Below are 25,222 nucleotides of genomic sequence, written 5' to 3'. Positions count from 1 at the left end.
CGACCGTGTGGGTTCCCTCCGGGCGCTCCGGTTTCCTCCCGCATCCCCAGGCAGAGTCGTGCGGGTTTGTAGCTTGTGTAGGGAGCGGATGAGAAAGTGAGATAACACAGAACTAGTGTGAGAGGGGGAGGGGGGTGGACTCGGGGGGCTTCCATACCGTGTCTTTACGTATAAAGCCCAAAATGGACATTCCCCCCCCCCCCACATCAAAAATCTTCTAACCCCCCTCTCTAACTCCAGGAACCTCAGGTCGGCCGACTTGGGGCTACTGACTATCCCGCGGTCTAGGCTTAAGCTCAGGGGTGACCGCGCTTTTGCGGTTGCAGCTCCTAGACTGTGGAACAGCATCCCTCTCCCCATCAGAACTGCCCCCTCCATCGACTCCTTTAAGTCCAGGCTCAAAACCTATTTCTACTCCCTAGCGTTTGAGGCTCATTGAGGAGGCGCTGTGAACTGTTTGCGTGCTACTGTATGTTTCATTTTTTTTCCTTAGTACCTAATCAGATGTACAGCACTTTGGTCAACGTGGGTTGTTTTTAAATGTGCTATACAAATAAAATTGACTTGACTTGACTTGACTTTCAATCAATCAGTCAAACTCCACTTGAATGGATTTGAATAGTTTAGTCTATGCACTTCACTGGGTAAAACAGATTACAGGTCACCCCAAATTCATGACCAATTGTCCCAAATTATCTCCACCCCCCCACCCCCATTTCTTTTTTCCAGCTCTCTCCCGTCCCCCTCCCTACTACGATCAGTCTGAAGAAGGGTTCCGACATTTCCCCACGCAGATGCTGCTGGACCCGCTGAGTTCCTCCAGCACTTTGTGTTTTGCTGGGCACCCCAGTCTGTTCTTGGGATGTCCAACAATATCCGAGAACAAATCAACCCAAAAGCCAAAGGGATCACTGGACAAACTTTGAAATGATTCCTCCGGGGTGGAATGGAGACCGAATAGAAGTGTATCAAACTACGAGTGGCACGGATAGGGTAGACAGTTAGAACTTTTATGGAAATGTCAACGACTAGAGGCACAAAGGTGAGAGGGGAAACGTTCAGAGGAGATGTACGAGGCAAGGTTTTTTTACACAAAGAGTAGGTAGACACAAAATGCTGGAGTAACTCGCATTTCTTCAGTCTAAAGAAGGGTCTCGACCCGAAAAGTCACCCATTCCTTCTCTCCTGAGATGCTGCCTGAACCACTGTTACTCCAGCATTTTGTGTCTACCTACTCTTTGTGTAAAAAAACCTTGCCTCGTACATCTCCTCTGAACGTACATCTCCTCTACCTTCGATTTAATCCAGCATCTGCAGTTTTTTTACACAAAGAGATGTGCGGACCTGAAACGCACTGCCAAGGGTGGTAGTTGAAGCAGATACGTCAGTGGAATTTAAAACTCCTATAGGCACTTGGATATGCAGGGAATGGGCGGATATAGATCATGTGTAAACGGAAGGGATTAGTCTAACTTGGCATCATGCTGGGCATGGACATTGTGGGCTGAAGGGCCTGTTCCTCTGCTGTACTGATCTGTGCTCTATGTATGTTCATGTCTACCTGGGTGCAATCTAGACAACTTCTAAACTAGCCAATTGAACAAATGTAATTAGCACTGCAGAAGGCAGAACTCCCTCAAGGCAATGAGCCGTGACCACGAAATTCTACATGGACTGCCTCACGAGCACCAAAGAGCGAATCTTTGTAAAGAAAAAATAAGTTGTGTAGTCTATGTAGGGACCATTGGCAAGAGCCAATGGGGTAGGTAAGTTAAAGATAGACATGCAATGCTGGAGTAACGCAGCAGGACAGGCAGCATCTCTGGAGTGACGTTTTGGGTCGAGACCCTTCTGCAGACTGATAGGTAGGTAAATTAGATGGATATATACTCTTGTTAGGCCTTCAATGGTTCATTGCTGCTCTAAATACTTGCCCACAGGTTGGAAAGCCACCTAATTAGTTTGCTGATGTGCTTAGTTTACTTTAGAGATACAGCATGAAAAGAGGCCCTTTGGCCCATAGTCCACACCAACCATCGATCACCTGTTCACACTAGTTCTATGTTATCCCACTTTCGCATCCACTCCCCGCACATTAGGGGTAATTTATTGAGGCCAATTAATCTACAAAATCCCACCTTAATTTACCCAGAGTAAGGACATTGAGAACACGAGGACATTGGTTTAAGGTTAGGGGGGGAAAGATTTAATAGGAACCTGAAGGGCATTTTTTACACCAAATGTGATGGGTGTATGGAAAGAACTGCTGGAGGAAGTAGTTGAGGCAAAGTGTAAGAAACATTTAGACTGGTACACGGATAGGATAGGTTTTGAGGGATATGGATCAAACACAGGCAGGTGGGACCAGTGTGGATGGCTTGCATGTTGGTCGGCATGGGCAAGTTGGGCCGAAGGGCCTGTTTCCACGCTGTATGACTCTATGACATCTTTGGGATGTGGGAAGAAACTGGAGCACACGGAAGAAAGCCCCGCAGTGCAAACTCCACACAGACAGCTCCCGAGGTCAGGTTGAACCCGGGTCTCTAGCGCTCTGAGGCAGTTGTTATACCATCTGTGCCATTGCCACCCGAAACACATGGTGTTAGATCCTTGCTGTCTCTGCCTTTTCAATGGAGATGTAACTGATCCAAATAGTATAATTTTATAGAGAAATGTAGGTGCCCCACTCAATATTTATCTGCTTTAAACATATTGTCACACTGTTATTTGTGGGATCTTGCTGTGTGCAAAATGTCTGCCATGTGATCTGCAGTATCATAGTACTTCCAAAGCACCTCTTTTGAGTGTAAAATGCTTTGGACAGTCTGTGGTTGTATAAGATGCTTTAGCAATGAAAGTCATTTGTTGACTTGCCCACATGGTATGCTATAAATACTCCTCATCACTATAATGGTTATGAAGTAGTGGTTATATAACGGAATCCCATTTGTAATTAGATTTTGCAGGCCAGGGTTATTGCTTCTAGGCATAACTCTTATTCCATCTTCTTGCAGAGTCTCAAGTGGGCTATTAAGTTATATTCTCCGCCGACCAAACTATTTGTTTAATTGCAAGCATTTTAAATATACATTACGCGTGATCTGATAATCTCACTGTTTAGCAGTTGTATTACTGATTACGTTTAGAAAGATATTATCACAAATCAGAAGCAATTGTGTGCAATATTAGTCATTTATGAGGGCAGTTTGAGCATTTTGGTGGTTCAGAATGTTTTAATACATTCCAGGAACTGAAGATATCCAAGAATATATTTACTTACAGTGACACAAGGAACTGCAGATGCTGGAATCTTGCAAAGCACAGAGTGTTGGAGTAACTCAGTGGGTCAGAGCAACCTCCTGGAGGACATGGACAGGCGACGTTTCGGATTGAGATTCTTTTTCAGGCTTAGACTGAAGAAGGGACCCAACCCAAAACATTATTTATCCATGTCCCTTACAGATGCTGCCTGACCCACTGAGTTAGGCCATGATCACATTGAATGGCGGTGCTGGCTCGAAGGGCCGACTGGCCTCCTCCTGCACCTATTGTCTATTGTTACTCCAGCACTTTGTGTTATAATGTATTTGTTAGGTTGAATTTTAAAAGGGTTATTTTTGGGGAGGAATATAGGGAAAATAAACCGTTGTCCATAACTGCACTATTTCATAGTTCTGGGAAGATATTTTCACGTTTAAGCTTGAAAGCAAAACATTTGCTGAAGAAGGGTCTCGACCCGAATGGATCACACATTCCTTCTATCCAGTGATGCTACCTGACCCGCTGAGTTACTCCAGCACTCTGTGTCTATCTTCGGTGTAAACCAGCATCTGCAGTTCCTTCCCACACAAAACATACATCTTGACAGATTAACTTGGACTGGCCTATTTTGGATGTGTAAAGCAGGCATATTTGACTTTGGTTGGATCAATCTTGGGCACCCTTTAGTCTCCCTTCGTAATCTGGTAAACTTTATGAAGGTGGGTATGTATTAGGAGGGGCTGTGGGCAGTGTTCTTGATGACAGATGGAATATGAACGGGGGTCGGCATTAGCGACAGGACGATGAATCAGGCAGCTTTAGTCAGGGTGAGGTGAAAGGGATTAATTTTGGTTTTAGAAACAGCTGCTCACACCGCCCGAGTGCAATATTTTAACATTTAAAAAGGCTCTCTGCAGTTATTGCTGCAGATAAATTGCAAGGAACTCGTCTGATGATGTATGTGTGTTGTTAGAAGTAGGCTGCCTTATTCCGTCTCTGTTGCTTCTGATTGGACATCCTAACAGTCTGGCAGAGGAGATGGCAGAGATTGTTCTTTGCACAGCATGCTGCAGTTAGACCAGAGTGTTGGCACAAATCCAGCTGGACATCATGGATATGATTTGCACAAATAAGATATGCCGGTTTAATAACAACATCTCACCCTTGTGAAGGATATTCTACAAATTCAGAACTTCCAAACGCACACAGCTAACCAAAGTGAGATTATGTATAAGCCGGAACTGCAGATGCTGGTTTACACCGACGATAGACAAAAAATGCTGGAGTAACTCAGCGGGCCAGGCAGCGTCTCTGGAGAGAAGAAATAGGGGACGATTCGGGTCGAGGCCCTTCTTCAGAAAGTGAAATTATTGCTATTTACAAAATGCATGACTTTTGATGACTGAGTCAATTGATGACTGTAATGTAGTGTGGTATGTCTATGGGTGATTGCAATGGCAGGTAGATGTGGCCTGAATAAACAGAACACACATATGGATAAATAGAACATACAACCACGGTGCATCAACAGGCCCTTCAGCCCACGATGTCTGCGCTGAACATGGTGTCTAGTTAAGCCAATCTCCTCTGCCTGCACGTGATCAGTATCTCCCCATTCCCTGCATATCCGTGTGTCCATCTGAAAGCCTCTTAAACATCACGGCCGTATCTGCCTCCACCACTCTGTGTAACCACGGTGCAGCACGTTCCAGGCCCCCACCACTCTGTGTAAAAGAAGGCAGCTTGAGACAGAGGCATGGAATCTCAGGTAGGGGGTCCAAGGATTGGACAGTGTATAAAGTGAAAGATACAGACAATTAGGTACAATAGAACAGAAAAAAAGTACAGCACTGGAACAGGACCTTTAACCCACAATGTCCGTGTTGAATATTGTGTCGATACAAACCTTTATCCGCTGGCACATATCCACATAAGTCCATTTAATACATATCTGCGTGCCTATCCAAACGACTCCTAAACTTCACAATCCTATCAGCCTCCATCACCACCACTGGCAGTGTGTTCCAGGCACCCACCACCCTCTTAGTAAAAAAACATGGCCCGCACATCTTAAAGCTATGCCTTCTAGTAGTTGATAAAATCCCATCCTGGGTAAAAGGTTCTGACTGTCTACTCTATCTATGCCTATCATCTATATACTAAAACTCTCGTTTGTTATCTTGTTTGTGACTGAACTTCAGCCAAAACGGTACACGATAGCGCGACAATTTTAGGCCCACCTTACTCACCGTCGTCACTTTAGTGATAAGGCAAGTAGTTTTATTGAAATCGGTGTTATAATTTTAAAGTTCACATTTTAAAGTTTAAAAGGAGGGGAGGGGGAGGGGAGGAGGGAAGGGGGGAATGGAGGGGAATAGAGAGGGGAGGGGGGGTTGAGGAGAGAGGGGAGGAGGGTGCTGCACCAATGCAGGAGAGGTTTGGGCTCAACTGGTCCACTTTGTCTAGTAACGTTATATTTGTCTATCAGATCTCCCCTCAAACTCCGACATTCCAGAAAAACAAATCCAAGCCTTTCCAACGTCTGCTTGTGGCTAGCATCCTCTAATCCGGGCATCATTCCGATGAACCTCCTCTGCACCCTTTCCTGAGCTTTCACATCCTTCCTTTATTGGGGCTACCAGAACTGACTGCAATACCCCAAATTGGCGGTGTAGAAATCTGGTTGGGCATTGTCTCGCAGCAGCCAACATAATATAAGACCTGTCCCACCCAGTCATTCCTCCTTCACCTGCTTCCATCTGGGAGAAGGTATAGAAGCAGGAAAGCGCGGACCACCAGACTCAGGAACAGCTTATTTCCCCTTGCATCAGGCTTCTGAATGGTCCTTCCATAAGCTAGGCCGCTGTTCACCTCTACCCGGTAGCGCAGCGGTAGAGTTGCTGCTTTACAGCGAATGCAGCGCCGGAGACTCAGGTTCGATCCTGACTACGGGTGCTGCACTGTAAGGAGTTTGTACGTTCTCCCCGTGACCTGCGTGGGTTTTCTCCGAGATCTTCGGTTTCCTCCCACACTCCAAAGACGTACAGGTATGTAGGTTAATTGGCTGGGTAAATGTAAAAATTGTCCCCTAGTGGGTGTAGGATAGTGTTAATGTGCGGTGATCGCTGGGCGGCACGGACTTGGAGGGCCGAAAAGGCCTGTTTCCGGCTGTATATATATGATATGATATGATATGATACCCCATTGAGGACATTGGACTTTGTCTCTGGAACTGATGCTCTACAATGCTGAGAACTATATTCTGCACTCTGCAGCATCCCATTTGCTCTACCTATTGTACATGAGTTTAGATTGATTGCATTCATGTGCAGTGTGTCTTGTTTAGGTTTATTATTATCATGCGTACCGAGGTACAATGAAAAGCTTTGTTTTGCATGCAATCCCAACAGATCAGTTTGATTTTTTTCTTTCCACCGTTCATTCATTTGTTCTTTGCGCCTTCACATTCCTCTAGTTTCCCTCTCCCATGACTGTCTGGAGAAGATCTTGACTCAAGGGGTCACCCACTCCTTTGCTCCACAGATGCTGCCTGACCTGCTGAGTTACTCCAGCATTTAGTGTCTATCTTCAGATATACCATACACAGATACAATCACTTCAAACGCTGACCATAGATAGAGCAAAGGAGAAGATGCTGAGTGCAGAATATAGTTCTCAGCATTGCAGCACATCAGGTCCAATGTCCACAATGGGGTAGAGGTGAATCGGTCAGTACCCAGGCTTATGGAAGGACCGTTTAGAAAATCTGATAACGGAGAGGAAGAAGCTTTGAGTGGATAGCTTGCGAAACAAAGCTTTTCACTGTGGCTTGGTACACATGACATACTAAACCTAATGCCAAACAGGAATGTCTGCTTCATTGCGTATATCTGAGAGGAATCCTCTCAGGCTAAAAAGCACCTTGAGCAAAAGAAAGCAGAAGCTAGCTAGGTATAGGAATACTTTATTGGCACATGTGACCAGGCACAGTGAGTGTAAGAAAATAACTGCAGATGCTGGTACAAATCGAAGGTATTTATTCACAAAATGCTGGAGCAACTCAGCAGGTCAGGCAGCATCTCAGGAGAGAAGGAATGGGCGGCGTTTCGGGTCGAGACCCTTCTTCAGACTGAAGGCACAGTGAGATTCTTTGCTTGCATACACAATGTATATAAACAGCAGCCATCTATGGCACTGACAACGTTACAAAGCACGCTGGCTCCTCCTTTGTTCTCCCCCCCAACAGTTCCCCCATGCCGGGTCCCCATTGTCCTTTGCCCCTCCCCCCAACAGTTCCCCCATGCCGGGTCCCCATTGTCCTTTGCCCCTCCCCCCAACAGTTCCCCCATGCCGGGTCCCCATTGTCCTTTGCCCCTCCCCCCAACAGTTCCCCCAATCCGGGTCCCCATTGTCCTTTGCCCCCCCCCCCCCCATTGCCCATTGTTCTCCCTCATGGCGGTCCCTCCACGCTGTCATCGACCCATGAGGCATCGCCGCCACCGCGAGGCCCCATCGCCGAGGCCTCCGCCCCACTTCACGCCTCGGTGGTGCCGACCCGTGCCCCAGCCGCGGGCTCCGTCGGCCGCTCCGCCCGACCCGGGCTTCTACTCGCAAGGCCCCGACCCGGGCTTCTACGCTGCAATCCGGGAGGCATCGAGTCCGCGGCGCCTCGAAAAAGGCCTCCGGCCACGTTCCCAATCCACAGCCGCGGCCCCACCGTCGGGACGTGACGTGTCAGGTCGAGGCCCTTCCTCGGCATCAACAACAAAACAACCACACGATTGGGAGCAGGGTTCAGTTGATGAAGAGCGCAGAGGTAGAAGTGTCTTGACCCGAAACGTCACCCATTCCTTCTCTCCAGAGATGCTGCCTGTCCTGCTGAGTTACTCCAGCATTCTGTGTCTACGATTTAAACCAGCATCTGCAGTTCTTTCCTGCACAAGAGTGCAGAGTGTTTGTCTTCCAGCCAGGATTCTTAATGGCACAAGTGACTCTATCGGTAGATAAGATAAAGCTCCTCACTTCACTTTCAAATGAAGATATGGAAAGGGGAGTTATTATTAGTTTAGTAAGGCCAAGGGTAACAGGAGATGTGAACTGGCAGGGCAGGGCTGCCATGATGATTTCAACCCACAGCGGTGGTTAAATGACTTGGAGGATGTTAACTCTTAGTGGGTATTAGGCAAGCGGAGGAAAAGATGAGTGCAAAGTCCTCTTGGAAGTCCCAACTTCAGACATGGAATACCTTATGAGCTGCGATGTAATCTTTAGAATTTCTTAGTCTGACACAATCCCATTTACTAACAAAAGATTTGTGACTTAGAACTTAATTCATTCCAAGACGGTGTCCAACTCTAAGTTTAGTTTATTGTTGTCACGTGTACCGAGGGACAGTGAAAAGCTTTTTGTTGCGTGCTATCCGGTCAAAGAAAGGACAATACACAATTACAATCATGTGGTGCACAGATACAGGGTACAACATGTAGTTCAGAAGCCTGATAACAGAGGGGGGGAGAAGCCGCTCCTGAGTCTGGTGGTGCGCACTTTCAAGCTTCTGTACCTTCTGTGGACAAGTGGCAGTGGACAAGTCCTAAATGGGACTTGTACGGGAGTTCGACGACCCCGCCCCCACGATGTCTCCACTGTCTTGTGTGCATGCCACATGTACAGTCGGCAAGTCGTTGGTTCCAGCGGCTTAGGGCTTGTCTACCTAGCATGTGAAGCCTGGGTTTGGCGGATTAGACAATAGACAATAGGTGCAGGAGGAGGCCATTCGGCCCTTCGAGCCAGCAACGCCATTCAATGTGGTCATGGCTGATCATTCTCAATCAGTACCCCGTTCCTGCCTTCTCCCCATACCCCCTGACTCCGCTATCCTTAAGAGCTCTATCTAGCTCTCTCTTGAATGCATTCAGAGAATTGGCCTCCACTGCCCTCTGAGGCAGAGAATTCCACAGATTCACAACTCTCTGACTGAAAAAGTTTTTCCTCATCTCAGTTCTAAATGGCCTACCCATTATTCTTAAACTGTGGCCCCTTGTTCTGGACTCCCCCAACATTGGGAACATGTTTCCTGCCTCGAACGTGTCCAACCCCTTAATAATCTTATACGTTTCGACAAGATCTCCTCTCATCCTTCTAAATTCCAGTGTATACAAGCCTAGTCGCTCCAGTCTTTCAACATATGACAGTCCCGCCATTCCGGGAATTAACCTAGTAAACCTACAATAGCAAGAATATCCTTCCTAAAATTTGGAGACCAAAACTGCACACAGTACTCCAGGTGAGGTCTCACTATGGCCCTGTACAACTGCAGAAGGACCTCTTTGCTCCTATACAACTACAGAAGGACCTCTTTGCTCCTATACTCAACTCCGCGGAGGAAACCACCAGAAGGTTCAACGGGCAGAAAGATGATCCCAGCAAAGTGCCGTGGAGCGCAAACAGGGCAGAGTGAGATACGTAGGGCACTTCTGACCATCCACTGCATCCTGACCTGTCCCCAGCCGGCCCGACTATGTCTTGCTGCTGGAACCCGATAGGCCAGAACAAGAGAGTGAGGCCAACGACCTGCGCAACTCCCCCTCACTTAAATCCAAGCCAAGCGCAAGTCATGACTTCAACCCTCAACCCCATATCTTCTGCTTAACGGGAGCAGGGAGAAGGAGTGACCAGGGTGAGAAAGGTGGTTGATTATGTTCGCAGCTTTCCCGAGTCAGCGCAAAGTGTAGATGGAGTGGATGGTGGGTCTGTGTGATGGACTGGGCTACATCCACAAGTCTTTTGCCATTTTTTCTCAATCTTGGGCAGAGCTGTTTCCAAACTAACACGTTGTGATACAACCAGAGTTAGCAGAAGAGATTTTACACGTTGGGTATGGCACGGTGGCGCAGCGGTAGAGCTGCTGCCTTACAGCGCCAGTCACCCGGGTCCGATCCTGACTACGGGTGCTGCCCGTGTGGAGTTTGTACGTTCTCCCTGTGGCCACGTGGGTTTTCCCCGGGTGCTCCGGTTTCCTCCCACACTCCAAAGACGTGCAGGTTTGTAGGTTAATTGGTTTCAGTAATATTGTAAATTGTCCCTAGTCTGTGTAGGATAGTGCTAGTGTGCGGATTCATCGCCGTCCGGCACAGACTCGTTAGGTCGAAGGGCCTGTTTCCACACTGTATCTCTAAAGTCTAAAGAGTTGGATGGCTTCGTGGAATCAAGTAAGTTCTGAGTCACAAAGCTTTGCACCTTCCATAAGCAGTAACTGGGATAGTGTCTTACCAGGAATATCCAAATATTACATTGCTGCACATTAAGAAATGATTATTAGGATTGTGATCAAAATGCAGGAAGGTTTGCATAGCTGGTTGGATGTCTTGATTAAATGTAATGACCTGTTGACTTGGAAACACCCTAATGGGTAGCCTGAAGCTGTACGATCTTTACCTGTGGCAGAGTTTTTTATCCAGAAAATCAAGAAACCAGAGGACATTGGTTAGAGATGAGAGAGGGGAAGATTTAATAGGAACCTGAGAGGTGATTTTTTTTCGCACAGGTATATGGCACGCGTTGCCAGAGGAAGTGGTTGAGCCAGGGACAATAACAATATGGCCCATATATATATATTCCTCTAAACCTTTCCTACACATGTACTTATCCAAATGTTCAAAGGCACACGGATAGGAAAGGTTTAAAGGATATGGGCCAAATGTGGGCAAATGGGACTAGCTTAGATCGGGCACCTTGGTTGGCATGGACAAGTTGGGCTGAAGGGCCTGTTTCTGTGCTGTATGATTCTATGCCAACAAATACATTTTTCACAGAGTGCTGCAGTAGTCAGAGGTTTATGGTGAGAGGGGAAAGATTTAATAGGAATCTAAGGGGCAACTTTTTCACTCAAAGGGTGGTGGGTATACGGTACGTGCTGCCAGAGGAGGTAGTTGAGGCAGGCACAATAGTAACACTGAGTTGATGCTTGGACAGGTACATGGATAGGAAAGGTTTAGAGGGATGTAGGCTAAATGGGACTAGCTTGGGGCACCTTGGTCATTAGGGAAGATGGGCTGAAGGCCCTGTTTCCATGTGTTATGACTCCATGAAATGTGTGTGGTAAGTGCTGACTGAGACTGTATGAGTTATAACAGTATAACAGTATAACAGAGCTTTATTTGTCGTTCGGTACCGAAGTACCGAACGAAACTACATAGCAGTCATAGAAAAAAAGAACACAAGACACATAGCCCCAACACAAACGTCCATCACAGTGACTCCAAACACCCCCTCACTGTGATGGAGGCAACAAAACTTCCACTCTCTTCCCCACGCCCACGGACAGACAGCTCGTCCCCGACCGACCCGCACAGTCCCCGCAAGGGGATGGAAGTCCCCCCGGCCGAATCGCACCGGGCGCTGAAACGTCTCGCGGCCGAGCCGGGCGATGAAAGGTCCCGCGACCAAGCCTTGCGCAGCTAAGTCCCGTGGTTGAGCCGCACCAGCGATGTAAAGTCCCGCAGCCGAGCCGCACCGGGCGATGTTAAGTCCCGCAGCCGAGCCGCACCGGGCGATGTAAAGTCCCGTGGTCGAGCCGCACCAGCGATGTAAAGTCCCGCAGCCGAGCCGCACCGGGCGATGTTAAGTCCCGCAGCCGAGCCGCACCGGGCGATGTAAAGTCCCGCAGCCGAGCCGCACCGAAAAGTCCCGTGGTCGAGCCGCACCAGCGATGTTAAGTCCCGCGGCCGAGCTGCACCGGGCACTGTTAAGTCCAGCGGCCAAGCCGCACCGGGCGATGTAAAGTCCCGCAGCCGAGCCGCACCGGGCGATGTAAAGTCCCGCAGCCGAGCCGCACCGGGCGATGTAAAGTCCCGCAGCCGAGCCGCACCGGGCGATGTTAAGTCCAGCGGCCGAGCCGCACCGGGCGATGTTAGGCCCCGCAGCCGAGTCGCACCCCGCGCCGTGAGGAAGAGAAAAGTTTCCCCCACCCCCCCGCCACCCCCCACCCACACCACCACCCCCCACACATACACAACCAAAAAAAAATACAAAAACCATCCCAACACCGACACACAACAAAAAAAAAAAAAGGAAAAAAGGAATGACCATATAATGACCATAATTCCATGCAATTATCGTCAAAGTGTTTTGGGATTTTTCTTTTACTATTCATGCTTTTTATTTAATTATTGGCAATTCCTAAAAGGAAATGATGTTTTGAATTTCAGGGTGGGGAAGTCAAAGTTCAAAGGTCCAGATCCACCATAACACGTGGCTCCACTTCCCCGGGCACAGCTTCCGATGGATCCTGACATTTATACTACTCTTCGTACTTATCTGTGAGATTGCAGAAGGGACGGTCTCTGACAGGTACGGCTGAGATTTATTGCATTTTATTACCTTGTTAAAAAATGACCTATTCTTTGCAAATTTGAAATGTGTCATGTGGCCATAACTAAAACCGTTTGTTTTAGTTTAGTTTCGTTTATTTTGGAGATACAGCTCGGAAGCAGGCCCTTCGGCCCACCGAGTCCGCGCCGACCAGCGATCCCCGCATATTAACACTACCCTACACACACTAGGGACAATTTTTACATTTATACCAAGCCTGTTAACTTACAAACCTGCACGTCTCTGGAGTGTGGGAGGAAACCGAAGATCTTGGAGAAAACCCATGCATGCCACAGGGAGAAGGTACGAACTCTGTACAGACAGCACCTGTAGTCAGGATTGAACCCGGGTGTCTGGCAGTAGCTCTACCGCTGCGCCACCATGCCGCCCACAACTGATACCTGCACTGATGTCACATCCAGAGTTTCCACTAATTTTCGTGATAAATTATATATGTAATAGTAAGTGTTGGAACGTTAGTCAAAAGTATTATTGAAGTCGTCATCGGTAATGGTTATTGGGCAGCACCGGTGGTGCAGCGGGTAGAGCTGCTGCCTCGGAGCACCAAAGACCCGGGTTCAATGCTGACCTTGGGTGCTCTCGGTGTGGAGTTCGCATGTTCTCCCTGTGACCAGGTGCTCCGGTTTCCCCCGCCTGCTCCGGTTTCCTCCCACATCCTAAAGACATGAGGGTTTGTAGGTTGGTTGGCCTTCTGTAAATTGCTCCTAATGTGTAGAGAGTAGATATGAAAGTGGGATAACATGGAACTAGAGTGAACGGGTGATCGATGGTCGGCATGGACCCGGTGGGCCGAATGGCCTGTTTCAATGCTATTTCTCTAAATTTCCAACTTCTAAACGGCTGTAGTGTAGAAAGTGGCCAAAGAAGTTAGAAGGGCTCAACATCCGAGGATGTACACGCCACTGGAGGTAAATGGGATTACTGTGGATAGGGTGAGCAGCTTTAAATACCTGGGAGTCCACATCACAGAGGATCTGACACGGACAACACACATTGCCGCACTGGTGAGTAAGGCAAGGCAGCGCCTTTACCACCTCAGACAGATGAGGAAATTCAGAGTCTCTCCGAGGATCCTTCAGTGCTTCTACTTTGGGGCTGTAGAAAGCATCTTGTCCGGTAACATCTCAATCTGGTTTGGGAACAGCTCTGTCCAGGACAGGAAGGCTCTGCGAAGAGTAGTGCGTTCGGCAGAATGCACCATGGGAACTACACTCGCCCCCCTGCAGGACCTATACATCAGGAGGTGCAGATCCAGAGCAAGCAAGATCATGGGGGACCCCTACCACCCCAGCAACGGACTGTTCCAGCTGCTACGGTCAGGCAAACGCCTCCGCTGTCACGCTGTGAAAACAGAGAGGATGAGACGGAGTTTCTTCCCACAAGCCATCAGACTGTTAACTCTCATATCACCGGGGACTAATTTACTGTATTCATTTATTTTTTGTGTTGTGTCTTTTTTAAAAATTGTTCTATTCTGTTTTGTAGTTTTAGCACAACCCGCTGGCATTGCCACTTTCATTTCACTGCACATCTTGTATGTGTATGTGACAAATAAAGTAGACTTGACTTGACCTGTCACTGTGGGAGTGATGGGCTGTTGGGAGACCAGTGAGTTTATCCCAACCCCAAACGGCACGGTGGCGCAGCGGTAGAGTTGCTGCCTTACAGCGAATGCAGCGCCGGAGACTCAGGTTCGATCCTGACTACGGGCACCGTCTGTACGGAGTTTGTACGTTCTCCCCGTGACCTGCCTGGGTTTTCTCCGAGATCTTCGGTTTCCTCCCACACTCCAAAGACGTACAGGTATGTAGGTTAATTGACTGGGTAAAATGTAAAAAAAATTGTCCCTAGTGTGTGTAGGATAGTGTTAATGTGCGGGGATCGGTGGGCGGCGCGGGATCGGTGGGTCGAAGGGCCTGTTTCCGCGCTGTATCTCTAAATCATAAATCTAAAATAAAAACCTGCCTTGAAGGTTGGTTACAGGGGCACTGGAAGCAATTGGTTCACCAGATACCTGGCTGGATTTACATCTACAAAGAACGTTACCATCAGCTATTCACTACCAGAAGTAGTCTGAAGAAGGGTCTCGACCCGAAACGTCACCCATTCCTTCTCTCCCGAGATGCTGCCTGACCTGCTGAGTTACTCCAACACTTTGTGAATAAATACCTTCGATTTGTACCAGCAAATCACTACCAAATGCTATTCACTACCAAATGCAATTAATCCTGCTTCAGTTTTCAGTTCCCTCTCTGTTTCTCATTTATGTCATAGAGCACAGAATAGTACGTGCAGTACAGGAACAGGCCCTTCGGCCCATAATGCCAATGCCGAACATGATACCAAGTTAAACTAACCTCCTCTGCCTGCACGTGATCCATATCCCAACATTCCCTGCAAATCCATGTACCTACCTAAAAGCCTCTTCCATTCTCCTTCACAACCACTGGTAGCATGTTCCACGCACTCACCACTCTCTGTGCCCCACTCACATCTTTTAAACCTTATCCCTCTTAGCGAAAGCAATGCCTTCTAGTCTTTGACATTTCCACCCTGGGGAAAATGGTTCTGACTGTCCATCCTATCTATGCCTCTCATAATTTTATATACTTCGATCAGGTCCACCCTCAACTGCCGATGTTGTAGAGAAAACAACCCAAGTCTGTCCAACCTCTCCTTTTAGCTAATACCCTGTAATCCAGGCAGTATACTGGTAAACCTCTGCTGCCCTCCACATCCACCCTGTGTCCTGACATTATTGCTCACTGCCTTTTCCCTCCAGTCTTTTAACATTATTTTCCTTCCCCATCTCTTCATGGATAACCCACTCGCTTTGTTATCTGCTCCTAAGTTATAGGAGCAGAACTAGGCCATTCGGCCCATCAAGTCTACTCCGCTATTCAATCATGGCTGATCTGTCTTGCCCTCTCAACCCCGTTCTCCTGCCTTCTCCCCGTTACCCCTGACGCCCGGACTAATCAAATCACTTTGATCCGTCCTTTGTTCTCTTAATTCTCCCTGGCCGTCCCTCGACCTGAGGGTGGAGGTGGAGGCAAATATGACCGTGGCATTTAAGGGGCTTTTAGATCAACACATGGATATGCAGCGAATGGAGAGATATGAATCATGTGCAGGCGGATATGATTAGTTCAACATGGCATCGTGTTTGATACAGACGTTGTGGTCCAAAGGGCTTGTTCCTCTGCTGTACTTTTCTCTCTTCTATTGTGCAACTGAATAGGAACTGATTACTCTGATTTTATTTCTGAACCAGACCAAGTGGGCACAAACCTGTCCTGCATTGGTGCAGCACCCTCTCCCCCCCTCTCCCCCTCTCCCCCTCTCTCCGCCCCTCCAGTCTCCCCCTCCTCTCTCCGCCCCTCCAGTCTCCCCCATTCCCCTCTCCCCCATTCCCCTCTCCCTCTCCCCCCTCCCTTCTCCCCCCTCCCCTCTCCGCCCCTCCAGTCTCCCCTATTCCCCTCTCCCACCTCCCCTCTCCCACCTCCCCTCTCTCCCCTCCCCTCTCTCCCCCTCCCCTCTCTCCCCCCACCCCTCTCCCCCCACCACTCTCCCCCCTCCCCTCTCTCCCCCTCCCCTCTCTCCCCCTCCCCTCTCTCCCCCTCCCCTCTCTCCCCCTCCCCTCTCTCCCCTCCCCTCTCTCCCCCTCCCCTCTCTCCCCTCCCCTCTCTCCCCTCCCCTCTCTCCCCTCCCCTCTCTCCCCCTCCCCTCTCTCCCCCTCCCCTCTCTCCCCCTCCCCTCTCTCCCCCTCCCCTCTCTCCCCCTCCCCTCTCTCCCCCACCCCCCTCTCCCCCTTCCCCTACCTCCCTCTCCCCCACCCCTTTCCCCCCTCCCCTCTCCCCCTCCCCTCTCTCCCCCTCCCCTCTCCCCCCTCCCCTCTCCCCCTTTCCCCTCTCCCCCCCTCACCCTCCCACCCTCCTCCCTCCCTAGGAGATAGATTTAAACTTTAAAATGTGAATAACTTTAAAAATATAACACCGATTTCAATTAAACTTCTTCCATTAGCACCAAAGGGACGACGGTGAGTAAGGTGGGCCTAAAATTGTCGTGTTATCGTGTACCGTTTTGGCTGTAGTTCAGGAACAAACAATCAAACAAACGAGAGTTTTAGCGTATTGATGAGACCAATCTCAATGACAGCGTGAAATCTATTGCGCAAAATTAATAACTCATTCTGGATTAATGTTCTGCTGTTGGTAATCAGCCAGATGTGACATCTAGAAATCAGATGTGGCTGATTGAGATTGAGATCAGATTGAGTGCTCATCATTGCATGATGGATGACTTCATGACGCTATTATTGGCCCAGCCCTCTCAATCCTAATAGATCTGCAATCCATCCACGCAATCTTTAACCACTTTATCCGTTTAGTTTAGTTTAGAGATACCACGCGGAAACAGGCCCTTCGGCCCACCGAGTCCGTGCTGACCAGCGATCCCCGCACATTAACATTACTCTACAGACACTAGGGACAACGTTTACACTCTAACCACGCCAATTAATCTACAAACCTGTACGTCTTTGGAGTGTGGGAGGAAACCGAAGATCTTGGAGAAAACCCATGCAGTCCCAGGAAGAACGTACAGACTCTGTACAGAGAGCACCCATAGTCGGGATCGAACCCGGGTCTCTGGCGCTGCAAGTGCTGTAAGGCAGCAACTCTACTGCTGCGCCACTGGGATAAACCAGTGAAACAAAACGATGTGTGCACTCATTATCTGCTTAGTTTCCTTTATTTACTGCATGGCGATTAGCAAATCTACATTTCAATTACACTGATACGTTATGTGAGTGTTTTAACTAAAATCAGCAAATGGGACTCATTTGGTGAAAATGGCTGCCATTTTATTTATGGATCTGAAACTTCAATTTAATCCCGACATGAAACGTCACCTATCCATGTTCTCCAGGGATGCTACCTGACCAGCTGATTACTCCAGCACTTTCGGTCTTTTTTAATTTAGTTTAGTTCAGAGATGCAGCACGGGAGCAGGCCTTTCGGCCCGCTGATTCCATGCCGACCATTCGCACAAGTTCTTTGTTATCCCACTTTCTCATCTACTCCCTACACCCGAGGGGCAATTTACAGAGGGACAATTAACCTACGAACCCGCACGTCTCTGGGATGTGGGAGGAAACCGGAGCACCCGGAGTAAACCCACGTAGTCACAGAGTGAACGTGCAAACACCACATACAGATAGCACCTGAGGTCAGGATGGAATCCAGGTGTGTGGTGCTGTGAGGCAGCAGCTCTACCCGCTGCACCACTGGGGCGCCCTAACTTGTCTTTCGGAGATCAAAATGGCGTGCATTCCTGATCAGAATTACAAACTTTCCTCGGCGATCTATAAATCATACACAGAGTTGTTTATTAAGTCACGATTCAAGGCTGAAGTCGATATCAAACGAGAGCAATTCTGCAGATATTATCAAGGGCAACTGTGTGGAAAAGTCTAAAGCAAAACCAAGTTTGTATACCAGACACATGAATAAATATTTTCATGTTACACTAAGCTTTTGGATAAAATCTCTGACTATCTCTAATTGTCAACCAGATATTCAAACAGAATCTATTCCAATGGAAATAGACCCAGTCTAACTAAATCAGCATGTTCACTAAATAAGGTGAGATACTGTGTATCAACGTGGAACCATCTTGTTGTTCCGTTGTTTTATAAACACTTGGAACATCTGTAGCATTCCAGTCTATTTGATCATCTACCTCCTTAATGTTCTTGGTTCTTGTGAAGGCTATCCAAAAGAAACTTGTGCTAACCACGCTTTCTGTGACCTTTGAAGATCCCATTACGTTTTAATGCCAGTGAAAGTCATATTTGAAATGTGACGTCGGAGAGTGTGTTGGCTAATTTGCACGTAATGATTCAGAATACAACATCATTGAGATAAATCAGAAGAATCGTAGGAATAAACAGTACAGAAATAGGACATAAAGTGCTGGAGTAACTCATTGGGTCAGGCAGCATCCCTTCAGAGCATGAATGGGCAATGTTTTGGTCGGGACCCTTTCTCAAGAAAGCGTGAGGGTGGCACAGTGGCTTGGCGGTAGAGTTGCTGCCTCAAAGCGCCAGACACCCGGGGTTAATCCTGGATGTGGGTGCTGTCTGTACAGAGTTTGTACGCTCTCCCTGTGATGCCATGGGTTTTCTGCAGGTGCTCCGGTTTCCTTCCACACTCCAAAGATGTACAGGTTAGTAGGCTAATCGGCTTCGGTAAAATTGTGAATTGTCCTTAGCGTGTGTAGGAATGATCGTTGGTTGGTTCAGACTTGGTGGTCTGAAGGGCCAGTTTCCGTGCTGTATCTCTAAAGTCTATAAAGTCTAAATCTGATTTAAAGTTAAAATTTGACCTGACATCAATTACTCCTCCACTGAAGAATATTAATGTCTATCCCCTAACTTTACTCAAAAAAAGTTTGGCTCTAATTTTTGTTCTGTACCTTCTCTCGATCTACCTCTCTGTAAATTTTGACCGAATCACACTTTAGTTTTCTAAATTGCAGATCCCCATTCGTGGAATTTCTAATGATTAAATCTTTCGTTCATTGATCATTCGGGTAAAACTCCATCGCTCTCCGCCCAAGGCCAATCAACGCGGTCTGGAATCCAAAATGAGAACAAGCGTGGAAAAGAACAGCACAGGAACAGCTCCTTCGGCCCATGGTGTCTGTGCCGAACATGATGCCAAGATAAACTAATCATGGCGGTGGGGCCTCGGTGGTGGTGAAACCTCACGGCGCCAACAAAGCCTCGCGGGTCGACCCGCGGTCGGCGGTCATTGAGAGAGTGGGGGGGAACTACATTGAGGGGGGGGAAGGGGAAGAACAATGGAGGACCCGGCGTGGGGAGACCGTCTTGAGGGAACGGAGGAGAAGAACAATGGACATTGGGGACCAATTAGCCTACAAAGTTGTACGCCTTTGGAGTCTAGCTTCACAACTCACAATAAACTAAACTAGACTAATTTGTAACTCGTCAATCCTTTTGTCTCACACCTTTTGTCTTTTCATCTCAGGCTGAAAAGACAATTTCAGGTAACAAACTCCCCACTTTTTCCTGTCCTTCCCTTCCGTGTGCCACACCCCGGTACGCACCCATCACTCCCACTATCCCACCCCCCCCCCCTTTCCCTAACCCTGTCTCCTTCCACCTCTATCCTTTCCTGTCCTGGGCCTCCTCCACTGCCAGAGTGAGGCCGCACACAAACTGGAGGAACAGCACCTCGTATTTCGCTTGGGCAGCTTACAGCCCAATGGTATGAACGTTGAATTCTCCAATTTTAGGCAACTAACCCACAAACACTCCACCGCACCTTTACCCATCCTCTCCTCCCTGTGTCCCACCTGGATGTGCACCCTTTTCTCCCTTTCTCTCTGTTCCTTCCACTCACATTCCTTCCTCTGGCTGCACACTTGGCACCTCTTCTATCCTCATCTCTCTATCTTACACCTTTTGTCTCGTCGTCTCTGGCTTTTGTCCACCCAGATAAATTCTTAAGGGATAAGACAGGGGAGATGCAGGAAAAATGTTCCCCATGTTGGGGGCGTCCAGAACCAAGCGCCACAGTTTAAGAATAAGGGGCAGGCCGTTTAGGACTGCGATGAGGAAAAACTTTTTCGCCCAGAGAGTTGTGAATCTGTGGAATTCTCTGCCACAGAAGGCAGTGGAGGCCAATTCACTGGGTGTTTTCAAGAGAGAGTTTGATTTAGCTCTTAGGGTTAACTAGGTTAATTCCCGGAAAGGCGGGACTATCATATGTTGAAAGACTGGAGCGACTAGGCTTGTATACACTGGAATTTAGAAGGATGAGAGGAGATCTTATCAAAACGCATAAGATTATTAAGGGGTTGGACACGTTAGAGGCAGGAAACATGTTCCCAATGTTGGGGGAGTCCAGAACAAGGGGCCACAGTTTAAGAATAAGGGGTAGGCCATTTAGAACTGAGATGAGGAAAAACTTTTTCAGTCAGAGAGTTGTGAATCTGTGGAATTCTCTGCCTCAGAAGGCAGTGGAGGCCAATTCTCTGAATGCATTCAAGAGAGAGCTGGATAGAGCTCTTAAGGATAGCGGAGTCAGGGGGTACGGGGAGAAGGCAGTAACAGGGTACTGATTGAGAATGATCAGCCATGAGCACATTGAATGGCGATGCTGGCTCGAAGGGCCGAATGGCCTCCTCCTGCACCTATTGTCTATTGTCTATTAAATGCTACTATTAGATGATCAAATGGCTCAAAATCTTGCACTTGAGGTTGAATGAAAAGATTAAAAGAGCGTAAATTGGCAAAGAGTGTGTCACACCTGACACCTATATATCACAGTGTGTAGGAAGGAACTGCAGATGCTGGTTTAAATCAAAGATAGACACAAAATGCTGGAGTAACTCAGCGGGACAGGCAGCATGTCTGGAGAGAAGGAATGGGCGACGTTTCGGGTCGCGTTTAGTTTAGAGAGACAGCACGGAAACAGGTCCACCGAGTCCGCACCGCCAGCGATCCCCACACATCAACACTGTCCTACACACACTAGGGGCAATTACGTAGGAAAATAACTGCAGATGCTGGTACAAATCGAAGGTATCACAAAATGCTGGAGTAACTCAGCAGGTCAGGCGGCATCTTGGGGAGAAGGAATGGGTGACGTTTCGGGTCGAGACCCTTCTAATAACTGATGGATTCTAATAACTGATGGTAGTGTCCTATACACTGTTCCATAATTCCATAATCTTCAGCTCCCATCATTCGTGAATAGCAGAATGATGATCACAGTTTTCCATTCTCGAGACATGTTTTTGGAATGTAACTTTGATAACTTTGGAAGATTATAGTCTGAGCGTATGTGTGGTGTTCTTATCTATTGACCTTCAGCGTCTTGGGACGAAAGCTATCTGATCCTGGGGATTTGCCATTTTTAGAGTCAGACTTTTCTTCATTTTGCTAGTTTAATTTGGATGATCCTTTGATTTACCATTTATTTCCTCAGCTTGCTCACTCACTAAGTATTAACTCTCACAACTTATTAAATCTTTCTGCGAGTTGTTTATTTTCAGTTATAATATCACCTATATACTAAAACTCGTTTGTTTGTTTATTTGTTCCTGATCTACAGCCAAAACGGTACATGATAGCGCAACAATTTTAGGCCCAACTTACTCACCGTTATCCCTTTGGTGCTAATGGAAGGAATTTCATTGAAATCAGTGTTATATATTTAAAGTTATTCACATTTTAAAGTTTAAATCTGTCTCCTGGGGAGGGAGGGAGGGAGGGAGGGAGGGAGGGAGGGAGGGAGGGAGGGAGGGAGGGAGGTGGGATGGAGGATGAGGAGGATGGAGTGGGGGGGAGGGGAAGGGGAGGGAAATGGAGAGGGAGGGGGATGGAGGGAGCATGAGGATGGAGTGGGGGGGAGGGGAAGGGGGGAAGTGGAGGGGAGGGAAATGGGAAGGGGTGGTGGGAGGGGGGAGAGGAGGGAGGGAGGGGGAGAGGAGGGAGGGGGAGGGGAGGGGAGGGGAGGTGGGTAGAGAGGGGGAGGGGAGGAGGGAAGGGGGGGAGGGGTGTGTAGGGGAGGGGAGGGGGGAGTAGGGGAGGAGAGGAGAGGTTTGTGCCCAACGGGTCCCAATGCAGGAGAGGTTTGGGCCCAATGGGTCACTTGGTCTAGTCCATACTAAACACCTGATGCACCCATGACTGTGCGTCCACATTTTGCTCTAACTCCATTGACAAGTTTGCATTTGCCAGCATCGTAGTGAGCTGGATCTCGAACAAGATGAAACAGAATGTAGAAACAAATCACTGCAGATGCTGGTTAACACACAAAAGGACACAAAGTCATTCAGCAGGTCAGGCAGCATAAAGACAGACACAAGATGCTGGACTAACTCAGGCAGGTTAGAAGGAATGGTTTATGTTTCGGGTCGAGACCCTTCTTGATTCTGATAGTCAGCGGAGATGGAGACATAGAGATATGGAAGGGTGAGGTGTGAAAACGAGAGATCAAAGGGAACAAAGCTCAAGGAAAATGTAGAATGGATCATTGTTAGCTGAGGGGAAGTTGACAATGAGGTTACTCCAGCATTTTGTGTCTATCTTTGTGTAAACCAGTATCTGCAGTTCTTTCGACACAGGTCAGGCAGCATCTCTGGAGAACGTGTATAGGTGGTGTTTGTGTGAAGTTTGCATTTCCGAAGGAAACCCACCCGGTCACAGGGAGAAATGTAAACTTCACACAAACAGCACCAGAGGTTAGGGTTGAACCGCGGTCCTTGGCATTGTGAGGCAGCAACTCATCCAGCCCTGCCACCGTGTCGCCTTGTACACGTGCAAAAATAATGGAACTTGAAGTAGATAAATGTTGGAAAGATCAGAAAACTCTGTGTCTGGCACAGAAAAGGAGATGAGCATTGGAGCAGATCAACCATGATCATATTGAATGATGGCGTAGGTTGGAGGGGCCGAGTGGCCTACTCCTGCTCCTAATTTCTTATGTGCCGATGCATTCGTACTTCTTCGTTGGTTCCAGGATATACTGTTACAAGAAAGAGTCCTAAACACACTTACCAAGTGCGCCATCTTGCTGTCGTGGGAGGCCATGCTGGTCCCAATGAACTCCCCTCCAATCAAACCATACCATCATTGTCACATGTTTGTCTTATCTCTGCATTTATCCATTCTGCCACTTCAACACTGCATGGAGCTGATCTATGCACATTTCAGTATTTCTTAATTGTACCCCAAAATTGCCGATTATCTTTGGCTTACATGGACAATCCCTCTTCACTATGTTTACTGTAGATTTATTAACCTGACGCATTTCATTCCCAGTTTTGAATCTTTTATAGGCACCTTTCAGTAATGACCTCAGCTATGCTGCTGTATTAGATACAGTTAGTTGGGTCACCACTTTAATTTACCTTGTTCTAATGCTCTCTGACAATTTTGTTCTTCTGGTCAACCCTTGATGCTTTAATTTGCTTTGGGTCTTTGACCATGGCCAAGTTACAACTGTTGACTCCGTCTCCTGATTACAGTAATTAGAGTACTCTCGACCAAGTGGACCCATTGGGCCCAAACCACTCCTGCATTGGTGCAGCACCCTCTCCTCCCCCCCTACCCCTCCCCTTCCCCCTCTTCCCCTTCCCCCCTCCCCTCCTCCCCCTTCCCCCTCCTCCCCCTTCCCCCTCCTCCCCTTCCCCCTCCTCACCCTTCCCCCTCCTCTCCCTTCCCCCTCCTCTCCCTTCCCCCTCCTCCCTTCCCCCTCCTCTCCTTTCCCCCTCTTCCTTCCCCCTCTCCCTTCCTTCCCCCTCTCCCTTCCTCCCCTCTCCCTTCCTCCCCTCTCCCTTCCTCCCCTCTCCCTTCCTCCCCTCTCCCTTCCTCCCCTCTCCCTTCCTCCCCTCTCACTTCCTCCCCTCTCTCCCCCCCCCCACTCCATTCTCCTCAACCCCTCTTATCCTCCCTCCTCCCCCTCCCTCCCTCACCCCTCCCTCCCTAGGAGAGGGGAGGGAGGGACGGGGGAGGAGGGAGGGAGGATCTTTAAAATGTGAATAACTTAAAAAAATATAACACCGATTTCAATGAAACTTCTTCCATTAGCACCAAAGGGTTGACGGTGAGTAAGGTGGGCCTAAAATTGTCACGATATCGTGTACCGTTTGGCCGTAGTTCGGGAATAAACAAACAAGAGTTTTAGTATATCGATCCAGACAAACTCTGCAACTTCTGGTAAACGTGGCTTACTGGCAATTGTATTTCTTCAAATCATTAAAAAAATAACTTGCAACTTAATGGCATGAACATTGAATTCTCCAATTTTAGGTAACTAATCTACAACAAACCCACCTGACTTCTCTCCTTTCCCCCCTTCTCTTCCCTGCGCTCCACCTGGGGTGGCACCCATTTTTCCCCCTCCCCCCCCCCCCCCCCCCCGTCCACTTCCACCTATATTCCTTCCTCTGGCTTCACAATTAGTACTCTTCTATCATCATTTTAATAACATTTAATTTAAGTACCATTTAATTCCCTGTGGCGTATGTTAACTAAAATTCATTTTTTAATAACCTTTTCACCGGAAACACCCCTGACACAGGAGGTGTCCCGGCCTGAAACGTCGCCTAACCATGTTCTCCCGAGATGCTGCCTGACCGGCTGAGTTACTCCAGCACTATGTGTTTTGCTCAAGTAATTCCTGAGTATGAAAGAATCAGGGAGACACAGTGGCGCAGCGGTAGAGTTGCTGCCTTACAGCGCGAGAGGCCTGGGTTCGATCATGGCTACAGGTGCTGTCTGTATGGATTATGTATGTTCACCCCGTGACCGAGTGGGTTTTCTCCGAGATCTTCGGTTTCCTCCCACACTCCAAAGACGTACAGGTTTGCAGGTTAAATGGCGCGGTATAAAAAGAAAACTTGTCGCTTGCGTGTGTAAGGGTAGTGTTAGTGTGCGGGGATCGCTGGGCGGCGCGGACTCGGTGGGCCAAAGGGCATGTTTCTGCGCTGTATCTCTAAACTAGACTAAACAACTGGAATCCAAAATTGCCAAAAA

At 48.2% G+C, this 25,222-nt stretch overlaps 1 protein-coding gene across 1 annotated transcript in view; it reads left to right on the top strand.

The window, feature by feature from the left end:
* The window catches only part of LOC144604991 (ATP-binding cassette sub-family C member 9-like), a 184,099-nt gene that overhangs the window by 24,630 nt on the left and 134,247 nt on the right, over positions 1-25,222 (top strand). The window contains exon 3 of the mRNA XM_078419986.1: positions 12,468-12,609. Within this exon, the coding sequence (XP_078276112.1) occupies positions 12,468-12,609 (142 nt within the window). The remainder of the gene's footprint in view (positions 1-12,467; positions 12,610-25,222) is intronic.

The sequence above is a fragment of the Rhinoraja longicauda genome, chromosome 23, assembly GCF_053455715.1.
Source record: "Rhinoraja longicauda isolate Sanriku21f chromosome 23, sRhiLon1.1, whole genome shotgun sequence".
Lineage (NCBI taxonomy): Eukaryota > Metazoa > Chordata > Chondrichthyes > Rajiformes > Arhynchobatidae > Rhinoraja > Rhinoraja longicauda.
This window is presented reverse-complemented; position numbering and strand designations above follow the sequence as displayed.